This window comes from Callospermophilus lateralis, chromosome 2 (assembly GCF_048772815.1).
Source record: "Callospermophilus lateralis isolate mCalLat2 chromosome 2, mCalLat2.hap1, whole genome shotgun sequence".
Lineage (NCBI taxonomy): Eukaryota > Metazoa > Chordata > Mammalia > Rodentia > Sciuridae > Callospermophilus > Callospermophilus lateralis.
In genome coordinates this window covers 203,549,091-203,571,247 of record NC_135306.1, presented here as the reverse complement: position 1 = coordinate 203,571,247, position 22,157 = coordinate 203,549,091, and the positions used below count along the sequence as shown (strand labels likewise).

The 22,157-nt window shown below is 51.1% G+C and overlaps 2 protein-coding genes across 2 annotated transcripts; both read right to left on the bottom strand.

The window, feature by feature from the left end:
• Nucleotides 1-23: 23 nt before the first annotated feature.
• Nucleotides 24-8,886, bottom strand: Otub1 (OTU deubiquitinase, ubiquitin aldehyde binding 1). The gene is made up of 7 exons (XM_076847438.2): nt 8,756-8,886; nt 6,804-6,865; nt 6,455-6,553; nt 1,811-1,929; nt 1,530-1,614; nt 1,221-1,415; nt 24-1,080 (listed from the first exon to the last, which is right to left on the bottom strand). The coding sequence occupies exons 1-7, from the start codon at nt 8,811-8,813 to the stop codon at nt 883-885; spliced, it is 816 nt and encodes a 271-aa protein (XP_076703553.1). The 5' UTR covers nt 8,814-8,886; the 3' UTR covers nt 24-882.
• Nucleotides 8,887-16,994: 8,108 nt separating this feature from the next.
• Cox8a (cytochrome c oxidase subunit 8A) lies at nt 16,995-19,684 on the bottom strand. The gene is made up of 2 exons (XM_076847439.2): nt 19,482-19,684; nt 16,995-17,313 (listed from the first exon to the last, which is right to left on the bottom strand). Exons 1-2 carry the CDS (start codon nt 19,593-19,595, stop codon nt 17,218-17,220), a joined length of 210 nt encoding a protein of 69 aa, XP_076703554.2. The 5' UTR covers nt 19,596-19,684; the 3' UTR covers nt 16,995-17,217.
• Between the last annotated feature and the right edge of the window lie 2,473 nt (nt 19,685-22,157).

Below are 22,157 nucleotides of genomic sequence, written 5' to 3'. Positions count from 1 at the left end.
GGCTTATAGGGACTGGCAAGAGCTCTTGGTGAGCCAGGCGGGTGGTGGAGGCACGGGCTGGACAGCGAAGGCGGCAGCAGCACTTCACATTTATTGAGGGCCTGCCCCCAAGGAGCTCACAGCCTGGGGCTGAGACCCCACATGTGCTGGGGTGGGTGAAGAAGAAAAGCAAAGGCAAAAGGCAGGCAATGCAGACACTGGCCCAAGCAAAGAGGGTGCAAAGAGAGTGCAAAGCAGGCGCAGGCAGGGGGCCTAGAGGCGGGGAAGAGTGGGGAACTGGCAAGCCCTGCCTAGACCTGAGGACTGAAGGCCACTCCTCCTGCAGCAGGCTGGTGCCCCCTCTGCCACCTGGCCTGGGCCAGTCCCATCCTGTGAGCCCTCTCTGCCCAGGACTCTCCAGTCATGCAGATCCCTGGTGGAGGGCACAAGGCTGGGGTCTGGGGCCCTGGCCAGGACAGCAAGGTGGAAACCAGAGACCTAGGCAACTCCCAGAGAAACATCCACAACTGGAAGTGTGGAAGCGGAAGGGGGAAGGGGGAGGCCTTAGCACAATTCCAAGCAACCAGGAGGGTCCCCCAGGAGGCCTAGCCCCCTCAAAACTGCTCCTGGTGAGAAAGCTTGGGGTTGGACAGGTAGAAAACTGGGGGACCCACCTGAGGGAAGCGGGGCAGCCAGACACAGCAGCCAGTGGGCAGGCAGCAGCAGGGACACGCACACACGCAGCTTACCACCAGCATCCCCTTTAATAAAACGTGGAAGGTTGTGTGACAGGAAAAGGGAGGGAGTGAAATATGACCATTTACAACCACAAAAAAAACCTCTGTACATGTCTAGCGCCTGGCAGAGGGGGAGGCAGGCAGGGCAGCGGCAGGCCAGCCAGCCCTATTTGTAGAGGATATCGTAGTGTCCAGGCCGGTAGAGAAGGTAGACCTTGGGCTCAGAGCCCTCAGGGAAGACGTGCGGGTTGGTGGTGCCACCCTCACCACGGTCCATGTACTCCACCTGGATGGACACGCTAAGGGCCTGCGCCAACGCGATGATATGGATGTGGTCACTCTCCTTGCACATGGGCTCCACCTCCTGCAGCACAGGTACTGGTCAGGCTCTTCCCAGCACCCTTCCCCAGGACCCATGGACCCTAGTGTACTCCCACCCCCTTGGCACCTGCCACCCTGGGGCAACAGACAAGGGATGGTCCCCAGTGGGAGGGGGCTTGGCACCTGCTGACAGAACTCCTTGACAGTCCGCCCACCCTCGATGAAGTGCTCAAAGAACTTGCTCTCCCGCTGCAGGTAGCCTGAGGTGAGCAGCCGCAAGTAGACCACAAGGTAGTCCGAGGTGCTCTGGTCGTTGAAGGAGGCCAGGAGGTCAGCTACTGAGGTCTGCTTCTCCACCTGCTCGATCAGGTCCATGAACTGCCCCCATGGAGGGACAAAGGGCAAGGTGAGGGAAGAGGAGGGGGTCAACCCCACCCAACCAGGCCAACCACCCTCCACCTTGGCTCAGCTTGAGACAGGTGCAGAGCTCACCGTATTGTGGAAATCCTCAATTGTGAACTCAGTGAAGCCCTGTGACACCAAGTCCTCTTTGCTCTTGGCAGACACAGCCTTGAACCTGTGGGCAGGAGCGGAAGAGCTCCTCAGCCAGCAAAGCAGGGGCCCAGCCAGTACTGTCCAGCCTCAGACAGGCCACCCTCACCCAGCTCAAAGGGAACCCCCCAGCAGGAGTCCAGCCAACCACCTGGTCTAAGGTGGAACCTTCCTCCTATCCCTCAGGAGGGAAGAAGGTGCCCACGCGCCACCCTCCTCACCGCTGCAATTCCTTGCTGTCATCCAGCAGTGCCTCCAAGTGGGAGAATCCAAAAGCTCGATAGAAGCAGTTGCCATCAGGCCTGGTCTTCCGGATGTATGAGTACTTTTTGTGCAGGTCCTGCAGAGAGGCAGCCCCCCCCACCTGACCCCTCAACATTTGCCCAGACTAGGGCTAGCCCAAGAAATGGCCCCAACAAAGGTCACAACACAGCAGGTGGCAACTAAGCTCCAAGAAGCCACTCCAGGCTGCAGAATGGATGAAGGGAATCACTGCCCAGTGACTCAGGAAGTTGTGCTCTTATGTACAAACTAGCTGCCTGGGTGGCCAAAACTGCTGCCAGCCACTGGTCAGGCCATACAGCTGGGCTACAGCATTGTTTATTTATAAAAATGCACAAGGTCAGTGCTTACCTAGCATTTGTGATACCCTGGGTTTGATCCCCAGCACCAGGAAAGGAAAAAAAAAAAAAAAAAAAAAAAGGTGAGGGACTGTGTGTAGCTCAGAGGTAGAGCTCTTGCCTGGCAGATGCAAGGCCCTGGGTTCCATCCCCAGCAACATGCAGGCACACACAGATGATAAAATTAAAACATTAACATGCAGGAGAGTGAATCTGTCTTTGATAATGCAACTTTTCCAGTCTTTCATCCAAGAGACCTTCAGGGTAAGCAGATCAGGGCAGGGATGCAGTGGCAAGTACCACGCCCCAGCCAGGTGTCCAAGGCCCGCGGCACAGTCCAGCTCAGCCCAATTGAGAACAGTTTTCCCACCGAAGCCTTTCCACAGTCCTCTGGGGTTTAAACAACCTTCCTTGTCTATTTCTAGCTTCTATCTGCCTATTCACAGGTACCATCTCCAGTCAGCCTTTTTTTTTGGCAATGGGAATTGAATCCAGGGGCACTCAACCACTGAGCCACATCCCCAGCCCTTTTTTGAATTTTATTTAGAGACAGGGTCTTGCTGAGTTGCTTAGGGCCTCACTAAATTGCTGAGGCTGGCTTTTAACTCCCGATTCTCCTGTCTCAGCCTCCCAAGCCTCAGCAACTGGCTTCCATTCAACTTTTTCACTTTCCTCCCCAAAGGGAGAGAGACTTCTCTTATACTTCCCCACCACAGTGGCTACCAGTGCTTCCTAACCAACAGGCCTTGCTCCCCTGCTTGAGTACTCTCTCCCCCCACCTCAGTCACTTTTAAACTGAGAACCTCCTCAGCCACCACAGTGTACCCACTGCCTTCTCTCCTGTTCTCTCCCATCTGTCCCTCAGTCCTAACTGCTACCTGAACTGCCCCTCCACTCCACACAAGCCTGTTCCCTCTCTAGTGCTCAAGAACATTGTTTCAGGAAGTCCTCTCTCCTCCTGCATCAAATCATCTCTCCCAATAAGTTTAGACCCATCAGCAGAAAACATCTAGTTATGTCTTGCTTTAAAAAAGCAAAATCTCAAGCTGAGAACAGGGGCATACTCCTATGGTCCCAACAGCTCAAGAGGCTAAGGCAGGAGGATCACAAGTTCAAAGCCAGCCTCAGCAACTTAGTGAGGCTCTAAGCAACTTAGCAAGACCCTATCTCTAAATAAAAAATAAAATGGGCTGGAGGTGTGACTCAGGGGTTAAACCGCCCCCAGGTTCTATCCCTGGTACCAAAAACAAAACTAAAATGTATGTCTGTAATCCCAAACAAGAGGATCACAAGTTCATGGCCAGCCTCAGCAATACAGCCAGGCTCTAAGCAATTTAGCAAGACCCTGACTCAAAATTAAAAATAAAAAACCAGGCAGGGGATGTGGCTCAATGGTTGAGCACCTCTGGGTTCAATCGCTGTTTCAAAAAACAAAAAAGAAAGAAAGAAAAGAGCAAAATCTCTTTTGACTTCAGAGCGCTCTCCAGCCATCACTCTTGTCTTGGCTCCTGTGTAGCAAAAATACCCATAGTGTTGTCCCTGCTCAGTCAGCTCACCTTTCTGTGAGAGGACTTTGCTCCAGCCAATGTCACAAAAGCCCTCCTAGTTTGGAGGATCAAATCTGGCCCTCCCCAGACTGGCCCCTCCCAGCACTACCCCCACACCATGCCCTCCACATGGGCACTTCCCCTACCTGGCTGGGGGACTCTGCACCCTCTCCTCCCTGCAGGCCGCCCCTCATCCCTTTGCACTCTGAAGGGCGGGGCTTCCAACAAACCTGTAGTGTCCTTCCTCAAGACACACGTGGCACCTGCCAGAAAAGGGCCATAGGAATGCCTGGTAATGCCCTGGGATGGCTTCCACCTTTCAACTCTTTACATTCGCTGGGTGACATCAGTGTTGATAATCCAAGCAGTCCCAAATGTCAATCTTTCCCACCAGCTCCACTTCTGCCCCTGGCTTCACTTTTTTTTTTTTTTTTTTTTGGTACTGGGGATTGAACCAGGGTGCTTTACCACTAAGCTACAACCCAGTCCTATTTTAGGTTGCCACAATATCTTTATTTTTATATGATGTTGAGGATTGAACCCAGTGCCTCATGCATGCTAGGTATGCACTCTACCACTGAGCCACAACCCCAGTCCCCAGCCCTTTTTGTCTCATTCATTCATTCAGTCATTTATTTATTTATTTTTGGAACAGGGTCTCACTAAGTTGCCAAGGCTGGCCTCCAATTTGCAATTCTCCTGCCTTAGCCTCCCAAGTCATTGGGATTACAGGCATAAGCCACTGTGCCCAGCTCCCCAACACCTCTCTGAATTGGCATCAACCAACAAGTCTGTCTCAACCTCACACCAACCTGCTCCTCGCCTAGGCCCCCCCAACTCAATCACTCCAACCTTGTGGCTCTGCTCACTTCTCCCTTACCTATCTCCACCTACAGCAGACCCTTCAGGTTCTTCCCTCACTGCATCTCTAGCCAACCATTCTCACTGCTTATCCGGACCACCTGGGTCTAAGTCACTCTGGCCTGCTGCAGGTTTTACTGCAAAAGCCTCCTTGAAGCACCCCCTGCCTGCACGCACACACAGTGCCAAGCCCTCTGCTGAGTGCTCATGATCATCATCCTAGACTCCTCCCAAAGGCCCATTCTGCAGAGGAACCAAGTCTGCACCCAGGTCCACATGGGCACTTCTGTTACCACCCTGTCTCTCTGCCCAGGGAGAAAAGGTGGTCTTGGCCATAGCACACAGAATGGGGTATCAGAATGGGACGTTAAGGTGCATTCCTGTGGATAGCTGGCTCTGGACATTCAAAACATTTGCTGAATGTCTCAGTGGGAAGAATCCAAGGACCATCCTGTCCTTACCATAGTGGCCTAGTATGGCAGGTAGGCCAGGAAATGGGGACAGCACTCCACTCACCCACGACATAGGACAGGAGGAGCCTACTGCTTCCCAGCCTCACTGAGCAGTAGCAGTGACTTGACCAGCATCTGATCAGAATCGTCTCCTTCCAGCCAGAGATAAGCAAATAATGGAAGCTCCAAGTTCAGTGCATTGTCCAAGGCCACACAGATGGAGTGCAGAGGACACAAGAAGAACCCAGGTGTACTGGCCTCCTAAGGCAATGCCTGCATCTCCCCACAGGCCTCTTGGGGAAGCTACAGACACCCTGAGCAAAATGTATAAGCAGATCTCAGACCACACACAGATGGATCTGGCCCTCAGGTAGGTTATTTGACCTACTTTTTTTGATGCTAGGGACATAACCTAAGGCCTCACACATATACAAATCCTAGGCAAATACTCCAGCACTGAGCAATACCCCAGCCCCACACATTTAAAGTCTGAATTAGCTGCCAACTGTTAGAAGTCAGGAGATTTCATTATTTCTAGCTTCTCTGGCAACAGTGGAGTGACAGTCTGAATACTCCCTGTCACAGTCTGGCAGCTTGTGAACCGTGGTGCCTTCAATGTTCACCAGCTTCAATCATACCTGCCTGGCCTCTGGCAGGCACCTTCTCCAGGTGGAAGGGTCTAAGCATCTCTGATCTTTGGGGAGCGTGAGAAGAGTAACATTTACTAACTCTGTGCTGAGCCTACTAAATGCTGTTTACACACCCACTCTCACACTTCAACCAAGGTGGGTGGTAAAGCAGCTTGCCTATTTTGAGTGATGCTGCAGGGCCCTGTGTAGAAGCCTGTGGCCCTGCTTCTCTACCACTGCCCACTCTCCACAAATGTCCAGGAGGTGGGCAGTGGGGCACATCCCTATGCAGCCCTCCTGCCCTGTTCAGCACCAGCCTGGTCAGCCCCTCAGTGGGCATGAAGATGGCTGGCTCCTGCCCAGCCTGCACTTGGCCCCACAGAGCAACACCTCCCTCTACCTCAAAACCACCCTAAAGTAGATGCTTTCACTATCACACAATTTTTTTTTTTCCTTTTCTTTTTTGGAACTGGGGATGGAACCCACAGCTTTGTGCGTGCAAGGCAAGCACTTTGCCAGCCCTCACTGTCCCTATTTTACAAATGAAGACAGTCATGTACAAAGATACGGAGGACCTGCCAAGGAGATAGCTGCCAAGTGGCAGTGTGGATTTGAAGAGATATCTTTTTGAGTCCAGAGCATGCACACACTAGCACTAACAGGTGTTCCTCAATACCCTATCCTCTCAGAGACCAGGCTGAGCAAGGAGCATGACTGAAGCAGGCACCCTCCTGCCCCCTCCAGCCAGGCTCCCACCTTGATCTTCTGTTGGTAGATGTTGTCATCCTCAGCATACTCCTTGTACAGGACGGAGAGCTCCAGCCGCTCCGACACCAGAGGGTTCTGCACAGCAATCTGCAGAAGGCAGGAACCCATCATGCTGTGGCATGGAGATGCAGTGACCCACGCCTAACAACCAGAACACCTACAAAAGGGGAGCTAGGCTGATAACCCAGTGGTACAGTAACCCCCATAAAAGCATCCAGCACAGCCTAGAAAGGAATGGGATTCTGAAGTACAGCTAGATAACAGACCTCAGGCCTAGTCTATTCATCCACATGATGGGGTCACCAGCCACTTCCTCCCACCCTCGTTAGCCCCTTACCTCTTGCTGAATTCGGTCCTGTTGCGCCATGATGGCTTCATCATAGGCCAGACAGTTAACGCCTAGAAAAGGGGGGGGGGGGGGAGAAAGGATTACTATAGATCCTGGCATCTCTGCTGCAGGTTGCTGGGCCAGGAACAAGCACAGCCCAGGAGCAGAGAAGCAGGTTTAAAATCTGGAAGCAAGTGTCTTACGCCCTGCTCCACCCCACTATGTAATCTTGGCAATGTCCTTCCCCTTCTGGGCTTTCATTTCCTCATCTTTAAATTGAGAGGATAGCCAGGCATGATAGAACACACCTTTGGTTCCAGCTACTGGGGAGGCTGAAGCAGGAGGATCACTTGAGCCCAGGAATTTGAGACCAGCCTGGCCAAAATAATGAGACCCTAACTCAAAAAAAAAAAAAAAAAAAAAAGATGGGAGCATAGAGCTTGCATTTGCCAAGCATGTGTGAGGTCCTGGATCCAATCCCCAGCACTGCCAAAGAATTAGAATTAAAAAATAAGGGAGAAAAGTAATCATTCCCCACAAGATTCACTCTTCCTGATGACACCAACTTCCTCCCTGCTTTCTAATATCACTTCCCAGCAGACGGGGAGTGCTCTGGCGTGGAGAGGCCTCTTGGGGAAAGTAAGATGAGGAGGTAGAGTCCTGAGCTAGATGGGAGCTTTCTGTGAGCCTGCTCTTTACCTATCATACTCTTCCTCTTCCTGCTAGCCTAGGTATCCTTAAGGGTGCCCATTTTACAAATAACAAAACAACTGTACAATGGTGAATAGTACAATGGTGAATAATCTGCCCAATAGTAAAAAGCTGTGGTCAAATCCATATTTATGATTCTAGTCTAAGCTGTTCGCAACATTTCTCCTCTACCAGTTCACTACTGAGCCCTTTACTCACCTGTGAAATAGGGCTAACACTACCACCTTCCTCCAAATATAATATTATGGTATTCACCATAGCAGGTGGTACCTAAGAGTGCTGTGGAGTCATCCAAGGGTTGAACAGGTCCACTATGGGGACACCACTCTAAGTATCCATTGGGAAGGGGCCAGGAGACCCAAATTCTAGTTTTGACTCTGCCTTATGTGATCTATACATATGACTATAGGTGATCCTGAACAAAGCACTTCTGGGGGCCTGGGTTTGCCAGTTCTCAGTTCCTCAAGTGTGCAGGTGGAGTGGGATTTGAGTATGCGCTGAATGACATTTAAGGTCAATCCTTTTGGACCAGCTCATCCCAGGTTCTTAGCTGGGCCAGGCCCATGCCCCAGAGCAGAGCTGTCCCTCACACACCCTTGTGACCTACAAGGCCACAAGGGCCCAACTTCTGGGTAGAAAAGGAGAGGGTGTGGCTGTTTTTGGAAAGTCCTAAATCCTCCAGGGTCTAAGAAAACAATGCCTACGCAGGCAGAAGAAGTCCGAAAGGCCAGAAGAGGGGGCTCTAGGAAAAAAGCTGCCCGAAGCCCCAGGGGCAGACACCCGCAGCCCCGCGCCAGCCTGCACGGCCAGCCTGGTCCTTCATGGTCTGCAGCCCCGCGTCACTACGCGCCTCCAGACGCGGGCTGCTCTAGAGAGGAGGGAAGGCTCGGTCCCGACCTAGGCCTCGAGCCGACTGCGAAGACCCGGGCATAGAGGCTCGGGGCCCAGAGGCTCGGGCCCGGGAGTCGGTGCCGGGAGCCGAGGGGCTGGGCGGAGGGCGGGACGGCGCAGGCCCCGCCCCAGGCGTGCGGGAGGGAAAAGAGCCGCGGGCCTCGGTCGGCCCCGCCCGGCCGGGGGTCGCGGCGTAGGCTCCTTCCATTGTGAGGGGGAGGGGAGGGAGCAGAGGCGGAGGAAGGGGCCGTCCGCGCGCTTCGCCCCCGGCCGCCTTGCTTCCTCGACCTCCTTGGGAACAGTCGGCAGGGCCTCGCCCCCGGCTAGCCCGTGATGGACATCCCTCCCTCGGTGTGTACCTTCGGAGTCGCTGCCCAGCGGCTCCTGCTTCTGCTGCTGAGGTTCCTCCGCCGCCATCTTTAAACAGCGCCGCACTGCCGACCGCTTCCGGGTTACCAGTTGTCCTCCCCCCGGAAGTGGGCCCCTCCTCGTGGCCCCTCCTCGGCAACGCCCCTAGCAACGAGCTCCTCGCTGCGGTTGTCAACCGATGGCGTCCAGGGCTCTGGCGGCTTCAGGCGTGCGGGCCGAGGTCCCTGTGGGAGTCGGGTCAGCCCGGCCCGCGCCTCCACCCTGCACACTTGCTTGATTCCAAATTCCTAGCTTCCTAAAGGTCCCAGGAGTGATAAGAGCTTTCTGGAGCCAACTCTGTTTTCTGTTTCTGGAGTTCGAAACTCGGATTGAGTTAAGTAGGACAATGAAATTAAAATCACCGAAAGCAACATTCCTGCTGTGGGCTTCTGCGATTGTAGCTGCAGTGCGGAGCATCCCACGAGGAGACAGGAAATGGTACCAACATCGTGACGCCCCTCAGCCCCGGCCTCGTGGCACCTTGCCCCTCCCCACCGAGCCTGTACTTTAGTCGGCCATGGTGACCTGCTTCCGACGGAGAGAACATCTCCTTTGGTGTCAAGGCAAAAGCCTGGAACCCAACTTTGATCTCCGTATCCTGGTTGGGAGAAAGCAGGGTCATTTTAAAAGCAAGAAGTTATTCCAGCGTCGGGGCGCATGCCTGTAATTCCAGTTATTTGGGATGCTGAAGCAGGAGGATCACAAGTTTGAGGCCAGCCTCAGCAACTTAACCAGGTCCTGTCTCAAAATTAAAAAAGGGCTGGGAATACAGTTCGGTGGTAGAGGGCCCCCTGGGTTCAATTCCCAGTATCGCAAAAAATAAGTGAAAGTAAGAAGTTAGACTGGGGATGTGGCTTAATGGTGGAGCACTTTCCTAGCAATGCAAAATAATTATAAATAAAACAAACCAAGGACCTAATAGAAAAGGAAAACAATGGTTGCAAGGGGGTATGGAGAAATGCAAGTGTCTGCAAAAGGGAAAGGAACCTGTGGAGATGGAAATACTCCATACTTTGTTTCAAGGTCAATGTCCTGGGGTGTGCTTTATCATAGTTTTCTAATGTTACCTACCAGTGGGGGAGAACAGTACACAGGATCCTTTTGCACATTTTCTTAAAATTGCCTGTGAACTATTTAAAAATTTTTAAAAATTACTATTAAATTAGAATTTAAATGGCAAAGTCATGGATTCCAATGATGCTGTTAAGAGATTAGTCTGTGGGGGCTGGAGTTGTGGCTCAGTGGTAAAGCGCTTGCCTAGCATGCGTGAGGCACTGGGTTTGAGTCTCAACACTGCATATAAACAAAAATAAATAAATAAAGGTCCATTGAAAACCAAAAAAATATTTTTTTAAAAAAAGAGGTTGGTCTGGGGCTCTGGTTCCTATCTTCACTGTGGAGGGCCCTTTTTATGGCAGTGGTCCTTTAGCTCTCAAGAAAGCTATGCCTGAGCCACATCAGATCCCTTGGTTCATGAAAGGACAGGCATGGAATAGGCCCGAATGTTATCATTAGTTACTGCCAGCACTGGAGCAGGTGCAGCTGCTGCCTGGGTTTCCCACACAGTCCAACATTGGCTTTTTCACAGCAATAACTACAAACACCAAATCTGTACCCCAGCACCATTACAAATGACCATTTATTGAGTCATTGGGTCTTTGAGTTGCTTCCAAACTTGAGAAAACAAAAGGTCCACCATATTTGGACCCTGTAACTATCAAACTGTTCATTCCTTCCCCCTACTTAACAATGAAATCCATAACTGCTAATGAGATCTTCGAGTAGGACAGAATGAGTGATGGGCAAAGACAGCCTATGACAAAAACCTGATTTCTATTCAATTTGTGGGTATGTGTGTGTTACTGGAGATTGAACCAAGGGTCTTGCATATGCTAGGCAAGTGCTCTATCACTGAGCTACATACCCAGGCCTTTTTAAATTTTTATTCTGACACAGAGCCTCCCTAAGCTGGCCTTGACCTTGGAATCCTCCAAAGTAGCTGGAATTATAGGTATACACCACCACAGCAGGCGAGCTTTGTAAAAATCTTGAAACCAGCCTCCCTTTCCTGGACTAGGCAGCCCATGGTAGGGTGAGGGGAGGCCTAACAATCAGGACAGGGAACATCTTCTCTCCCTGTATGGTTCAGTGCTGGTTAAGTCCCGGCTGCCAATACCAAATAAATGCCATGGGCTTTCAAGAAAAGACCTGCACCCTCAGGGTGCACAGTGGCTGTAAATTGTGGGTGCTCTCTTCCTTCTAATATTCAACCCTCCCCATTTTGTCAGATAGAATGGAAAGGACATGGCCAAAGTGAAGCTTTGACTCTTAATCTAGCTCCAGGAAGTCAATTTTTTTTTTAAAAAAATTGTTGATAGACCTTTGTTTATTTATTAATTTATATGTAGTGCTGAGAATCAAATCCAGTGCCTCACACATGCTGGGCAAGCGCTCTACCACTGAGCCATAACCTCAGCCCCTCCAGGTCAATTTTTATCCAGCTGTTATTTGTTCTGTTTTGTTTTATTCCTTTCTTGGCAGGGTCTCACTGTGTTACCCAGACTGGCCTCAAACTTTCAATCTTCCTGCCTCAGCCTCCCAACTAGCTGGGCTCACAGGCCCAGCCACAGCACCTGGCCTTTTTTTTTTTTTTTTTTTTGCTACCAGGGATTGAACTCAGGGGCACTCAACCACTGAGCCACATCTCCAGCCCTTTTTTTGTATTTAATTTAGAGACATGATCTCACTGAGTTGCTTAGTGCCTTGCTAACTTGCTGAGACTGGCTTTGAACTCATGATCTTCCTGCCTCAGCCTCCTGAGCTGCTGGGATTACAGTTGTGAGCCACCACACCTGGCAGCACCTGGCTTTTTCTTTCTTTCTTTCTAATACTTGTTTTTTAGTTTTTTAGATGGACACATCTTTATCCTCAGCTCCAACACCTGGTTTTTCATTGCCATTGATTTAGTGGTTAATAACTGATCCCTTATTCCTATTCCCTCTGTCCCGTTAATTTCACCACTTTGGGATTTTGACCCTTTATCCTGAAGCATCTTAAACCCACCTGCAGATATACCAGGAGTCCCTGGCAAAAGACCCAGACATTTGTCTCTGCTTCCCAATATGCCACCACAAATGGTCATGTGCCATGGGCCCTGACTGCCAAAGGCCTATAATCAAATAGGCAGCACAAGGCCACGGCTGTTCAGGCTGCTGGTTGGAATTAGTCCATGAGCCCCACATCCATGTCCGCAGGATTCTGTTAGATGCAGGGAGAGGAGGCCCCAGATTGGGACCCAAGAACTATGAAACATCAGCCACAGAGAATGTGTACAGAACAGCTCACTCAGAGACACCCAACCCCCTTCCACCTTACAGGACAGGGGCCATGCTGAGTAGACCAAGGTAGGGATGCCACGTGCATCCTTGATAGCCACAGTCCTCACAGGAAGCCACAGACAACCAAGAACCTTGACCAAAGACAAAGGACGGGCAGTCTTTACCCAGGGGACTTGGAAGTCAGGTCCCCAGAGGACCGTGAATGGCCACTGGTGGACCTACAGTGGCCCACAGACAGCTGGTCCTAAAATCATGGTCTAGGGAGACTGTCACCACTGCAGTGGCCAAGATGATGGGGCTGAGCAGGGTTCGTGTTTGAGGTGCGGCAGCTGAGTGGAATGCAGGTCACCTGAGGCAGAAAGGAAGCCAAGGGGCAGAGGTGACAGGGAGAGCTTCGCAATCCCAACTCAAACCCCCACATTCCCTCTTGGGTCTTCCTGTGAATGCATAGCATTCAGTCCATTTTCTATCCCTGAAGGTAATCAGCCCAGATCCTTTAGAGGGCAGATTTATCACTTTCCTCATCGCTGCCGTAAGAAATCACCACAAACTCAGTGGCTTACAATGACACAAGTTTATTATCTTACAGTTCTGGTAATCAGAAGTCTAAATTTCACCAAACTCAAATCAAGAGGCAGGGAAGCTGTTCTGTCTAGAACCTCTAAAGAAGAATCTACTACTTACACCCGCAGGTTGGCAGAATTCAGTTCCTCGGAGCTGTAGGACTGAGGTCCCCATAGTCTTGCTGGCTGTAAACTGAGGGCTGTACTCAGTTCTTAGAGGCCACTTCCTTCATTCTCCAACCAGTAAGGTCAGGCAGGATCTTTTGCAGGTCAGGACTGGTGATCACCTTGAGCCCACTCAGGTGATCCAGGGTTAATCTCCATCAAGGTCCTTAACCTTAGTCACATCTCCAAAATCACTTTTTTTTCTTTTTTCTTTTTTGGTACTGGGGAGTGAACCTGAAGGCACTTTACTACTGAACTACATCCCTAGCCCCTTTTATTTTTTATTTTGAGACAGGGTCTCACCAAGTTGCTTAGGCCTTCACTTAATTACTAAAGCCAGTCTCAAACTTGCAATCCTCCTGCCTCAGCTTCCCGAGTCCCTGGGATCACAAGAGTGGGCCACTAAGGCTGGCAGCAAAATCACATTTGCCATGTAAGATAACCTATTCACCAATTCCAGGAAGTAGAGCTGGGACATTATTCTGTCTGCCACATCTTCACTTTGCAGTCCTGAAAACTAAAGGTCAGAGAGACTAGATGACAGGTCCAAGGTCATCTATCTGTAAATGGCTGTGCCAGGCCTCACACCTGAGTCTCCCATCTCCCAGCCCCTGATTGCAGACATGACAACTATATGGTGACCAGTCTCCCTCCCACAGTGTGCACACCAGGCAAACATCCAGACAGGGACACAAAATGCCACTCAGTATGAAGCCTTGTTTTCCCCATAAGGTATTCCTCTGGGGCCCCTATTTTGGTTGGGGATAAGAGATCAATGAAAAGTGACTAGATTTCCAGCCAGGTGGCCACAGAAGACCAATGAGGACAGGGTTAAAGCACAGTAGGTCACCTGACCTCTAAATCCTCCATCTTGTCCTCAAACCTATCATCACTCACCCCCAGGCCCACATATGCTGGTAGAGCTGGCCCAGGGGAGAACACAGGCTCACCATGGGCCTTCCAGACCAGGGCCTGAAGGGCCTGTCTACAGCCACTGGCTTCCCACAGTAAGCAGCGACTCAAGACACAGAACTTTGGGGGCCTGGGGCTCCGGGGCAGAGCACTGGCCTAGCACATGTGAAGCACTGGGTTCGATTCTCAGCATCACTTTAAAATAAATAAAGGCATGCTGTCCATCTACAACTACAAAACTAAAATTTAAAAAAGACACAGAAGTTTGGGTGAGAGGAGTTCCCCTAGGATGGAATCCTTCCTGTTATAGTTCCACCAAGGGAACTATAACCCACCTTCCTCCTCTTTCCTTTTTGGGTACTAGTGTTTGAACCCAGGGATGACCTACCACTGAGCTGTACCCCCAGGTCTTTATTGTTTGAGGCAGGGTCTTATCAAGTTGCCGAGGCTGGCCTCAAACGTGGGATCCTCTTGACTCAGTCTCACAAATCACTGGGATTACAGGTATGTACCACAGCATCTGGTTCTTACTCCTTTTGAGTTCCAGGGACACAAAAGCAGGAGACACCTAAGATGGTTAGCAGTGTAGTGGCGTTACCATAGAAACTCAGGATGGCTCTCCTTTTGCCCCTTCCTTGGTGTGTGCTGTCCTGTGGCTCTGAGACCAGTGCATAATCTGGCCACACTGAAGGAAAGCAACCCTGGGCCAACCTAAAGCCAGGTAGCATGCAGTCCTCTCCTCAGAGAAGTGGAGGCTTGGTCAGAATGGCCCTTCAGCTCCCCTACACTGGGGGCTGGGCACCTCCCCTAGGAAGTCAGGGAGCTGCCATTGGGCACTCAGCTACCACCCTACCAGAAGCTACTGTGAATAGGAAAGACTTCCAATGTGACACATGGTGTGAGGAAGGAAACAGCTAAAAGGCCACTCTACCCAGGGACAGTGACATTAAGAGACCTGTAGGTGGCACTCCAGCCTGGCTCAAGGCAGCCCTTTAGATCCAAGCTGAGGGTTCCCCCTCCCCTGGCCAATATCCCAACCTGGCCCCCCTAGCCCCTGACCCAGCATTCCTGGGTAACTGACTACTCCATGGCTCTCCAAGTCCTGCCCTTCGGCCTCAGGCCTGTTTGTGTGGAAGGAACTAGATATCCAGGAGGCAGGGAGCACCTTCCTACCCTCAGGGAAACAGAAACAGGCCAGAGCTGAACTTGTTATAGTACCTATGCCCTGTGTCCCACAGCCACTCCTGGACACCACATGGAAAGGACAGGGACAGAAAAGGGTGGTAAAGCAGGCTCACCTGCAGCTTCGTTGAATTAAACCAGAAAACAAGAGCCCTGCAGAAGTGGCACTGGGAAGATGAGAATTTCTGACACACAGGGCCTAGAGCAAAGGGATCATCAGCTCTCACTTCCAGTCCCAGGAGTCCTGGCAGCCCCCACCTCCACAGGGAATAAATACTAAACCTGCATTTGTTCAGAAATCAACTAAATTACCCCTGCAGAGAAGCTGCAAAGGAGAGGTAAAGCCATGTGGTCCTCCATGCCTGGCAGAGGTCCTGTTCCTTCCGGACACTGGCAGTCAAGATTCCTAGGCAGCTGGGTGTGGTAGCAAACTGAATCCCAGTGGCTCAAGAAGCTGAAGCAGGAGGATTGTGGGTTCAAAGCCAGCCTCAGCAAGAGGTGCTAAGCAACTCAGTGAGACCCTGTTTTTAAATAGAATGCAAAATAGGGCTGGGGATGTAGTTCAGTGGTCGAGTGTCCCTGAGTTTAACCCCAGTACCCACCTGCCAAAAAAAATTCCGGGGCTGGGGCTGGGCTCAGCAGTAGCACCCTTGCCTGGCATATGTGAGGCACTGGGTTTTGATTCTCAATACCATGTATAAATAAAATAAAGGTCTATCAACTAAAAAAAAAATCCAGTGCAGCATGCAGCATTTCACAAGCACCATCCCTGCTAAGGAACCCCCAGACACCACAGGAAAGAATCACTGAGGAGCAGCAAATTCTGCAGGTCAGGGATAGAGAAACAGAAATCAGCAGAGTCAACAAGGAAGGCCTGTCAATAAGCATTTAGAGTGCTAAAAGGAAAAGGACCCTGAGTTGACATAAAAAAAACACAAGGGCTGGGGATGTAGCTCAGTGGAAAGCATGCCTGCATGGGTGAGGCCCTGGGTTCCATCCCCAGCACTGCAAAAACAAAACAACAAAACAAAACCTGCCAAACACCTCACCCTCCACCAAGAAAGGGCAATAAGCACCTAAGAAATGAACCACTAAGCGGGGCATGGTGGCACACACCTGTAATCCCAGCAGCTTGGGAGGCTGAGGCAGGAGGATGATGAGTTCAAAGCCAACCAGAGCAAAAGCAAGGACTAAGCAACTCAGTGAGAACGTCTCTAAATAAAGTACAAAATAGGGCCGGGGATGTGGCTCAGTGGTCGAGTGTCCCTGAGTTCAATCTCCAGTACACCCACCACCCGCAAAAAAATAGACTACTGAAAGAGAACAAGGAAGGTTGGTCCCCTAAAGTTTCCAGCTGCAAAGCAGCCCCAAGGGACAGACACACACAGACAGCCACTGGGTTTAACACAGCAAAGGGAGGTGGAGGGGATGAGCAAGAAGGACCACTTGGGCTGGGATTGTGGCTCAGAGGTAGAGTGCTCACCTGGCATGCGTGAGGCACTGGGTTCGATCCTCAGCACTAAATAAATATAAAATAAAGATACTGTGTCCACCTATAACTAAAAAAATACATTAAAAATAAAAAAAGAAGGACCACTCAATGATAACACAGTTTGTTTTCACAAGAAGGCAAAACTTAAATGCACTTAAATGCAGGGATCGCTCCAGTGGTGGTGCCTGCCTGTAACCCCTGTTTTGTGGACAGCTGAGGCAGCTGGGCAACTTAAAGAGAAACTATCTTAAAAATAAAAATAAGGGTGGGATGTAGCTTAGTGGTGAAGCACTCCTGGGTCCAATACCCAGTAATTATCTAATTAATAAGCAAATAGATAGTTAGATAAGTAAATACATAAATAAATGCAGAGAAGCACACAAGGAGTTAGGTCAAAGCACACACAAATTACCATGGGGCAGTCAGCTGTGCCGAACCTGTGGCCAGCCAGGCATTGCTCTCCGCGCCCACCCAGCACCATCTTCAGCTCAAGAGTGGAGGCAAGAGCCCAAGCAGAAGGCACTATGAGTTTCTGAAGCAAGGTTTAAATAGATTTTATTGTTACAAGGGGAACCCCACCAGGCAGGGTCAATATAGTGGTCCCAGATGTCACCATGGAAACACTGAGAAATCATGATTACAGAAGAGGTGACTGGAATTGAACGACATGATCCAGGAGAAGCCAGCCAGGAATGCAGACATGGTCAGGATGGGCTGGCAGGGGTGGTCAGGTCACAGGGCGAGGGAGAGAACAGACCCCTTCACTCCCGCTTCTTGTAGCTCTCCAGGTGTGACAGGACCCAGCCGGCCGGCAGGAGGAAACACAGGAAGCAGGAGGTGAGCCCAATGGTGATATCCTACACAGAGCACAAGAAAAGAAGGACCCCAAGGGTAAAGATCCCCCCAGGCACTCTGAAGTCCCAGCAGTGCTGACAGTGGCCAGCCTCCTCAGGGAGCCAAGACTCAGAGGCAGGTAGGAGATCCAACCTTCCCACATGGTAGAGCAGGTGCTTAGCACAGTAGGGCTCTGGGTTAATCGGGAAGGGAGGGAACCCATGCCTCAGGAAAGAGGACATCACAGACCCAAGCTACTCTAAGCCTTCATGTAAGGAGTCAATTACAGCTATGGGGACAAAGGACTAGAAAGAGCAGCAGCCTGTGTTAGAACCCAGGGAGTATCTATCACCCAATGATAAGTCAGAGGAGGACAAACATGAGGATTTAAACCTGTTTTCAAGCTGGTCTGTCAAGACCTGGAAACTTGGTTAATTCTACAACTGCACCTTCCTTGTCTTAACACTCCTCCCTTCCAGGGGCTTGGGAGGCTGAGGCAGGAGGATCGAGAGTTCAATGCTGGCTCTGGCAAAAGCAAGGTGCTAAGCAACTCAGTGAGACCCTGTCTCTAAATAAAATACAAAATAGGGCTGGAGATGTGGCTCAGGGGTTGAGTGTCCCTGAGTTCAATCCCCAGTAGCCTCCCCCCGCCCAAAACCCTCCCTTAACATGGGATGGTGACGCACATCTGTGATTCCAGCTACTAGGGAAGCTGAGCAGGAGGGTCACAAGTTGGAGGCCATGTCTTAAAAAAAAAAAAAAAAAAAAGAGGGGTGGGGGGGCTGGTGATGTATCTCAGTGGTAGGGAGCCCATGCGTTAAATCCCCAGTATGGTGAACAAGGGGGAAAAAAAAAAAATCCACCTCTCTAGGACTGTAGGATACTACATTTCTGGAAACCCAAAGACCTGTCAGGGTCTCTGAGATTAGGCATAAGTGACTTATTTTTTTTGTCTCCAATGCTAGGGATCAAACCCTGGGGTGTGTACATGCTAGGCAAGTAGGCAAGTACCCTGTACTGAGGTACATACCCAGTCTTCTTTATTTTTTAGACAGGATCTTGCTAAATTGTAGAGGCTGGCCTCAAACTTGAAATGGGTGATCCTCCTGACCCAGCCTCCAGAGTAGCTGGGATTACAGGCATATTGTAATATGCTACTACACCAGATACAGCTACTACCATCTTCTCCATAGGAGTTAAGATCAGAATAATTTGGAGTCAGTCTTGAATTCAAATCCCCTCCTTGCCACTTAAAGTGTGACTTCTGACTCCTATGTTTCTGGTACCTCAATCAAGAAATGGAGACAATCATCTATTCTTTTCAGGGTCACTAGAAAGCATGAATGAAACCAGTACAGGAGTTTTAGGGTGCCTAGCACACAGCAGGCACTCAACAAATGACAGTCCCAGTGATTATCACTGTTTTTGCTTCTGGGGTGCTAGAAATCAACCCAAGGGCCTCACCATGCAAAACACATCCTCTACCACTGAGTTACACCCCCAGTCAAGTTTTTTTTTCCCTTTTTTGAGCAGGGTTTCACTACATTGCCCAGTTAATCAACCCTCCTGCTTCAGCTTCTCCGGTAGCTTAGGGCTAAACGCATGCCTTGATTATCATTATTTTCTGAGGTGCAGTGCTCTGTTTTTCCTAACCCAAGGTCCACAAACCTGGGTTCTGAAGACTTAAATCCAGGTCCAAGTTCTGCTACTATAGCAGATGTACAAAAGCTCCAAACAGGTGGAAGTTGTCATCAAGAGTTAAACGATCCTCCGTTTCTGGAAACCCAAAGACCTGCTTGCCTCCCTCCCCAGCAATTAATATTTAATGGCGATAACAGCCATACCGCTGACAGTCCTCCCGAACGAATGCATAGTAAACAGGCTGAGAGGGCTAAGGAAGTTTGCTCGAAGCTGCACAACGAGTGAGCGACAGGGATGGGACTGACAGGGTCGGACCCAAGATCCTAGGGCTTTGGGGAAGACTCCATGCTGACGAGCACCCGGGCAGTGTCCCCGCGTTTGCGCCCTTCAGACAGGCCCAACCAGCACAGCAGCTTTTTGCTACGCTGCGGGCTGCGAGGTGCAGGACACTCTCAGGGCCGCCCGGGGTCCCGCGCGCCGGAACCGGCAGGCCCCGAACCCACAGCGGGGCCCGCGGCGCCTCCTGCGCCCTTCCCAGACCTCTCCTCACCATGGTCCCGAGCTGCTCCCGCGGCGGCTTGGAATGGACCTGGGCGCGCGGCACGAGGAGCCGCCGGGCCGGGCCTGTCAGGCCCCTCAGCAGCAGCGGCGTCAGGACAGACATGACCACACGGATGAGACCACAGACAAACTGCAGCAGGAGCCCAAGGTCAGGAAGTCAAAATGGCTGCGCCAGCAGGAAGTTCCGGAACTGAAAAGGTCCGGAAACGGTGACCCGGAAGTATCTCGGAAGTGACGCGAGGATACGCCTCCCTACAGTCCCTGGCAGTTTTGGCGCGTTCCTCGAAATAGCCAATCGATGACGCCCTACCACCAATGGGCGGAGCAGAGGGGCGTTCTTTTGGTTATTCCCCCACTCCGAGAGGGCTATCCCTGTGACATCTTGGGCTACCCAATCACTTAAGCGAGAAGTCTATGCCACATTCTTGACTCCTCCCTCCATTCATACTTCTAAATCTCTCTACTCTCTTCTCCTGTCCGCCATGCCTTCATAATTTTGGCCTGAACTGCTAACTCGAGCTTCGTAACTGAATTCACTTATTCATTTACCCACTCAGTTTCAGTCTCCATGCACTGGCGCCCAATTTCCGTTCCTCCTTCTCTCCCATCTTTTCTCTATTCATCTCTATCCCCCTTCCTCTTTCCCTCATTTCCTTCCTTTTACTCTTCCTTCCTCCTTTCCTTGTTTTCCAAACTTACGTCTGAAGAACCTATACACTTTCAGTGGCTCCCCATTGCTTTCTAAACAAGTCCTAATTCCTGGATGTCACTCTCCAGCCTCATTCCCCAGTGTTCCTTGTTTGGGGGTTTCCCCTCCACCACTCCAAGCCTTTTGCCTCTTTGCATTTTTATGCTTTACCTAGAACATTTTAAAACTCCTATTCTCTGGCCTTCTCTTAATGATAAATTTACTTCATTCAACAAATTTTCATTAGCCCCAAGTGTGCCAGGAAGTGTTCTAGGCACCAGTAGTGAACAAGGTGGACAAGGTCTCATGGCAGAACTGACATTCTGGACGACAGACAATAAACAAGCACTTAAAAAGAAAATATGTAAGCACTGTGGTGAAAATATAACTATGATATTTTAGGAAGTGATTTGAGGTGGTCCTGCCACAGGCCATCCCAGGCCTGAGCCTTCTCTGCACCCAGCATCAGATGTGATAGCACTGGCCACAGGATGGGTCTCCATCTCAACACAGGCTTCCACAAGGCAGATTCCTTCTAATATACTGGGCAGTTGCTGTGTTGCCTGCAAGAACGGGAATGCCACCCACACCCTGGAGCTGCCCCCGACACACAGACTGCCAGGAGTCTCTCTCTGCCAAGGGTGAGACCTAAAGGTTTCAGGATTCCATCTCTGATCCAAGGGCACTTGAAGGGTACACTAGGAACAGATCCTAAACTTGGGGATGGGCAGGGAAGCTAGTCCCTAGCCCTCACATCAGCTTCACACTCTGGCTTCCCAGTCCCTGATGGCCACTACATGAACTGAGAAGACACCAGGTGCCCCATCTCAGCTGGCTTCCAGCCTGCAGACTAAACACAGGCTGGAGGAACACTAGGTGCCCCTTACCCCATTCCTCACTCTCTGTTCATGAAAAATCCAATAGCTTCCAGGACCATATCCAAATACGAAATCTCTAAGGGTAGAGGAAAGGCCACAGCCAGTCCTATAAGGCCCACAGCTGAAGTCTCTATGCTTTCCTCCCCTGCCACCTTCCAGAGCATCTGGCCTGGAGCTGGTAAGAACCTGACCACTGGGCCAGCTTAGACTCTCCCCAGCATGTGAGTAGTGCCAGGCACTGCTTCCTGGGACGAGCCAGAGACAGGGCTTCAGGGTGAGGTGGGCAGAAACAGAGCTGGCTGGTCTCTGGGAGCTCAACCTTAGGCTCTTACTGAGGGCAGCTGAGGCCTCTCCACATGCCTGTGGGGGAACAACAGACTCCCTGGGTAGGGTGGCAGCAGAAGACCTCAGTATAGTCTCAGATGTGCCCAGTGCCCAAAGGTGAGGAAGAGGAGCCAGATGGAGGTGGTTCAGGTCTAACATTGATTTTCTGGGTGACCTTGAGAATGTCCCTTTCCATCCTGGGAGGCTGCTAGGTTCAGCAGGACAAAGTGGAAGGGGGGCGGGCCTCACTGGAAGAACAAGGCTGCTTTGAGAAACTGGAGCAGGCAGAGGAATGCAGGGTCTTGGAGGGGTGTTTGTTCTTTCCTGGGGCACAGCTGTTACCAGGCGCCAGGCGTCCAGCAGTGTGCCCAGGTGCAGCTGTTGGGGTTGGAACAACAGGGTATCTACACTGGAGCCGGTGGGTGCTGCTCCCCCTGCAGACGTCTGCACTGGCACCCCAGGGGTCTGGCGGTCACAGGAAACTATGGGGCAGCCACCTGGGACTGAGAGGGTGGGGGCTGGGGGATCTGCAGGAGCCAGAGGTAGTTAAGTCCTTCCACTCTTTAAGTCCACAACCAGAAGCCACCTGTGATGAGTACAATGTCACCATACTCACCTTTGACAATGGCTCTGGCCCCAGCTATACACCTACCCAGCTCTGATGGTTCATCCAGACTCTGCTGCCTCAGCCTGGACTCCCAAGTCCAATCCTCAGTGCTCTCTGCCTCTGGACCCCTAACCTCTCCTCAGATCCTCCATTCCTTTTCACTGTTCC

What these genes read in the sequence shown, in the direction of transcription:
- Otub1 (XM_076847438.2), bottom strand. Translation starts at nt 8,813, where the DNA reads ATGGCGGCGGAGGAACCTCAGCAGCAGAAGCAGGAGCCGCTGGGCAGC. An exon ending in AGGACCGAATTCAGCAAGAG is followed by an intron (nt 6,554 to 6,803) that starts GTAAGGGGCTAA and finishes TGCCTTCTGCAG; the next exon opens with ATTGCTGTGCAGAACCCTCT. An exon ending in TCAAGGAGTTCTGTCAGCAG is followed by an intron (nt 1,081 to 1,220) that starts GTGCCAAGCCCC and finishes CCTGTGCTGCAG; the next exon opens with GAGGTGGAGCCCATGTGCAA.
- Cox8a (XM_076847439.2), bottom strand. Translation starts at nt 19,595, where the DNA reads ATGTCTGTCCTGACGCCGCTGCTGCTGAGGGGCCTGACAGGCCCGGCC. An exon ending in GGGAGCAGCTCGGGACCATG is followed by an intron (nt 17,314 to 19,481) that starts GTGAGGAGAGGT and finishes TGCTCTGTGTAG; the next exon opens with GATATCACCATTGGGCTCAC.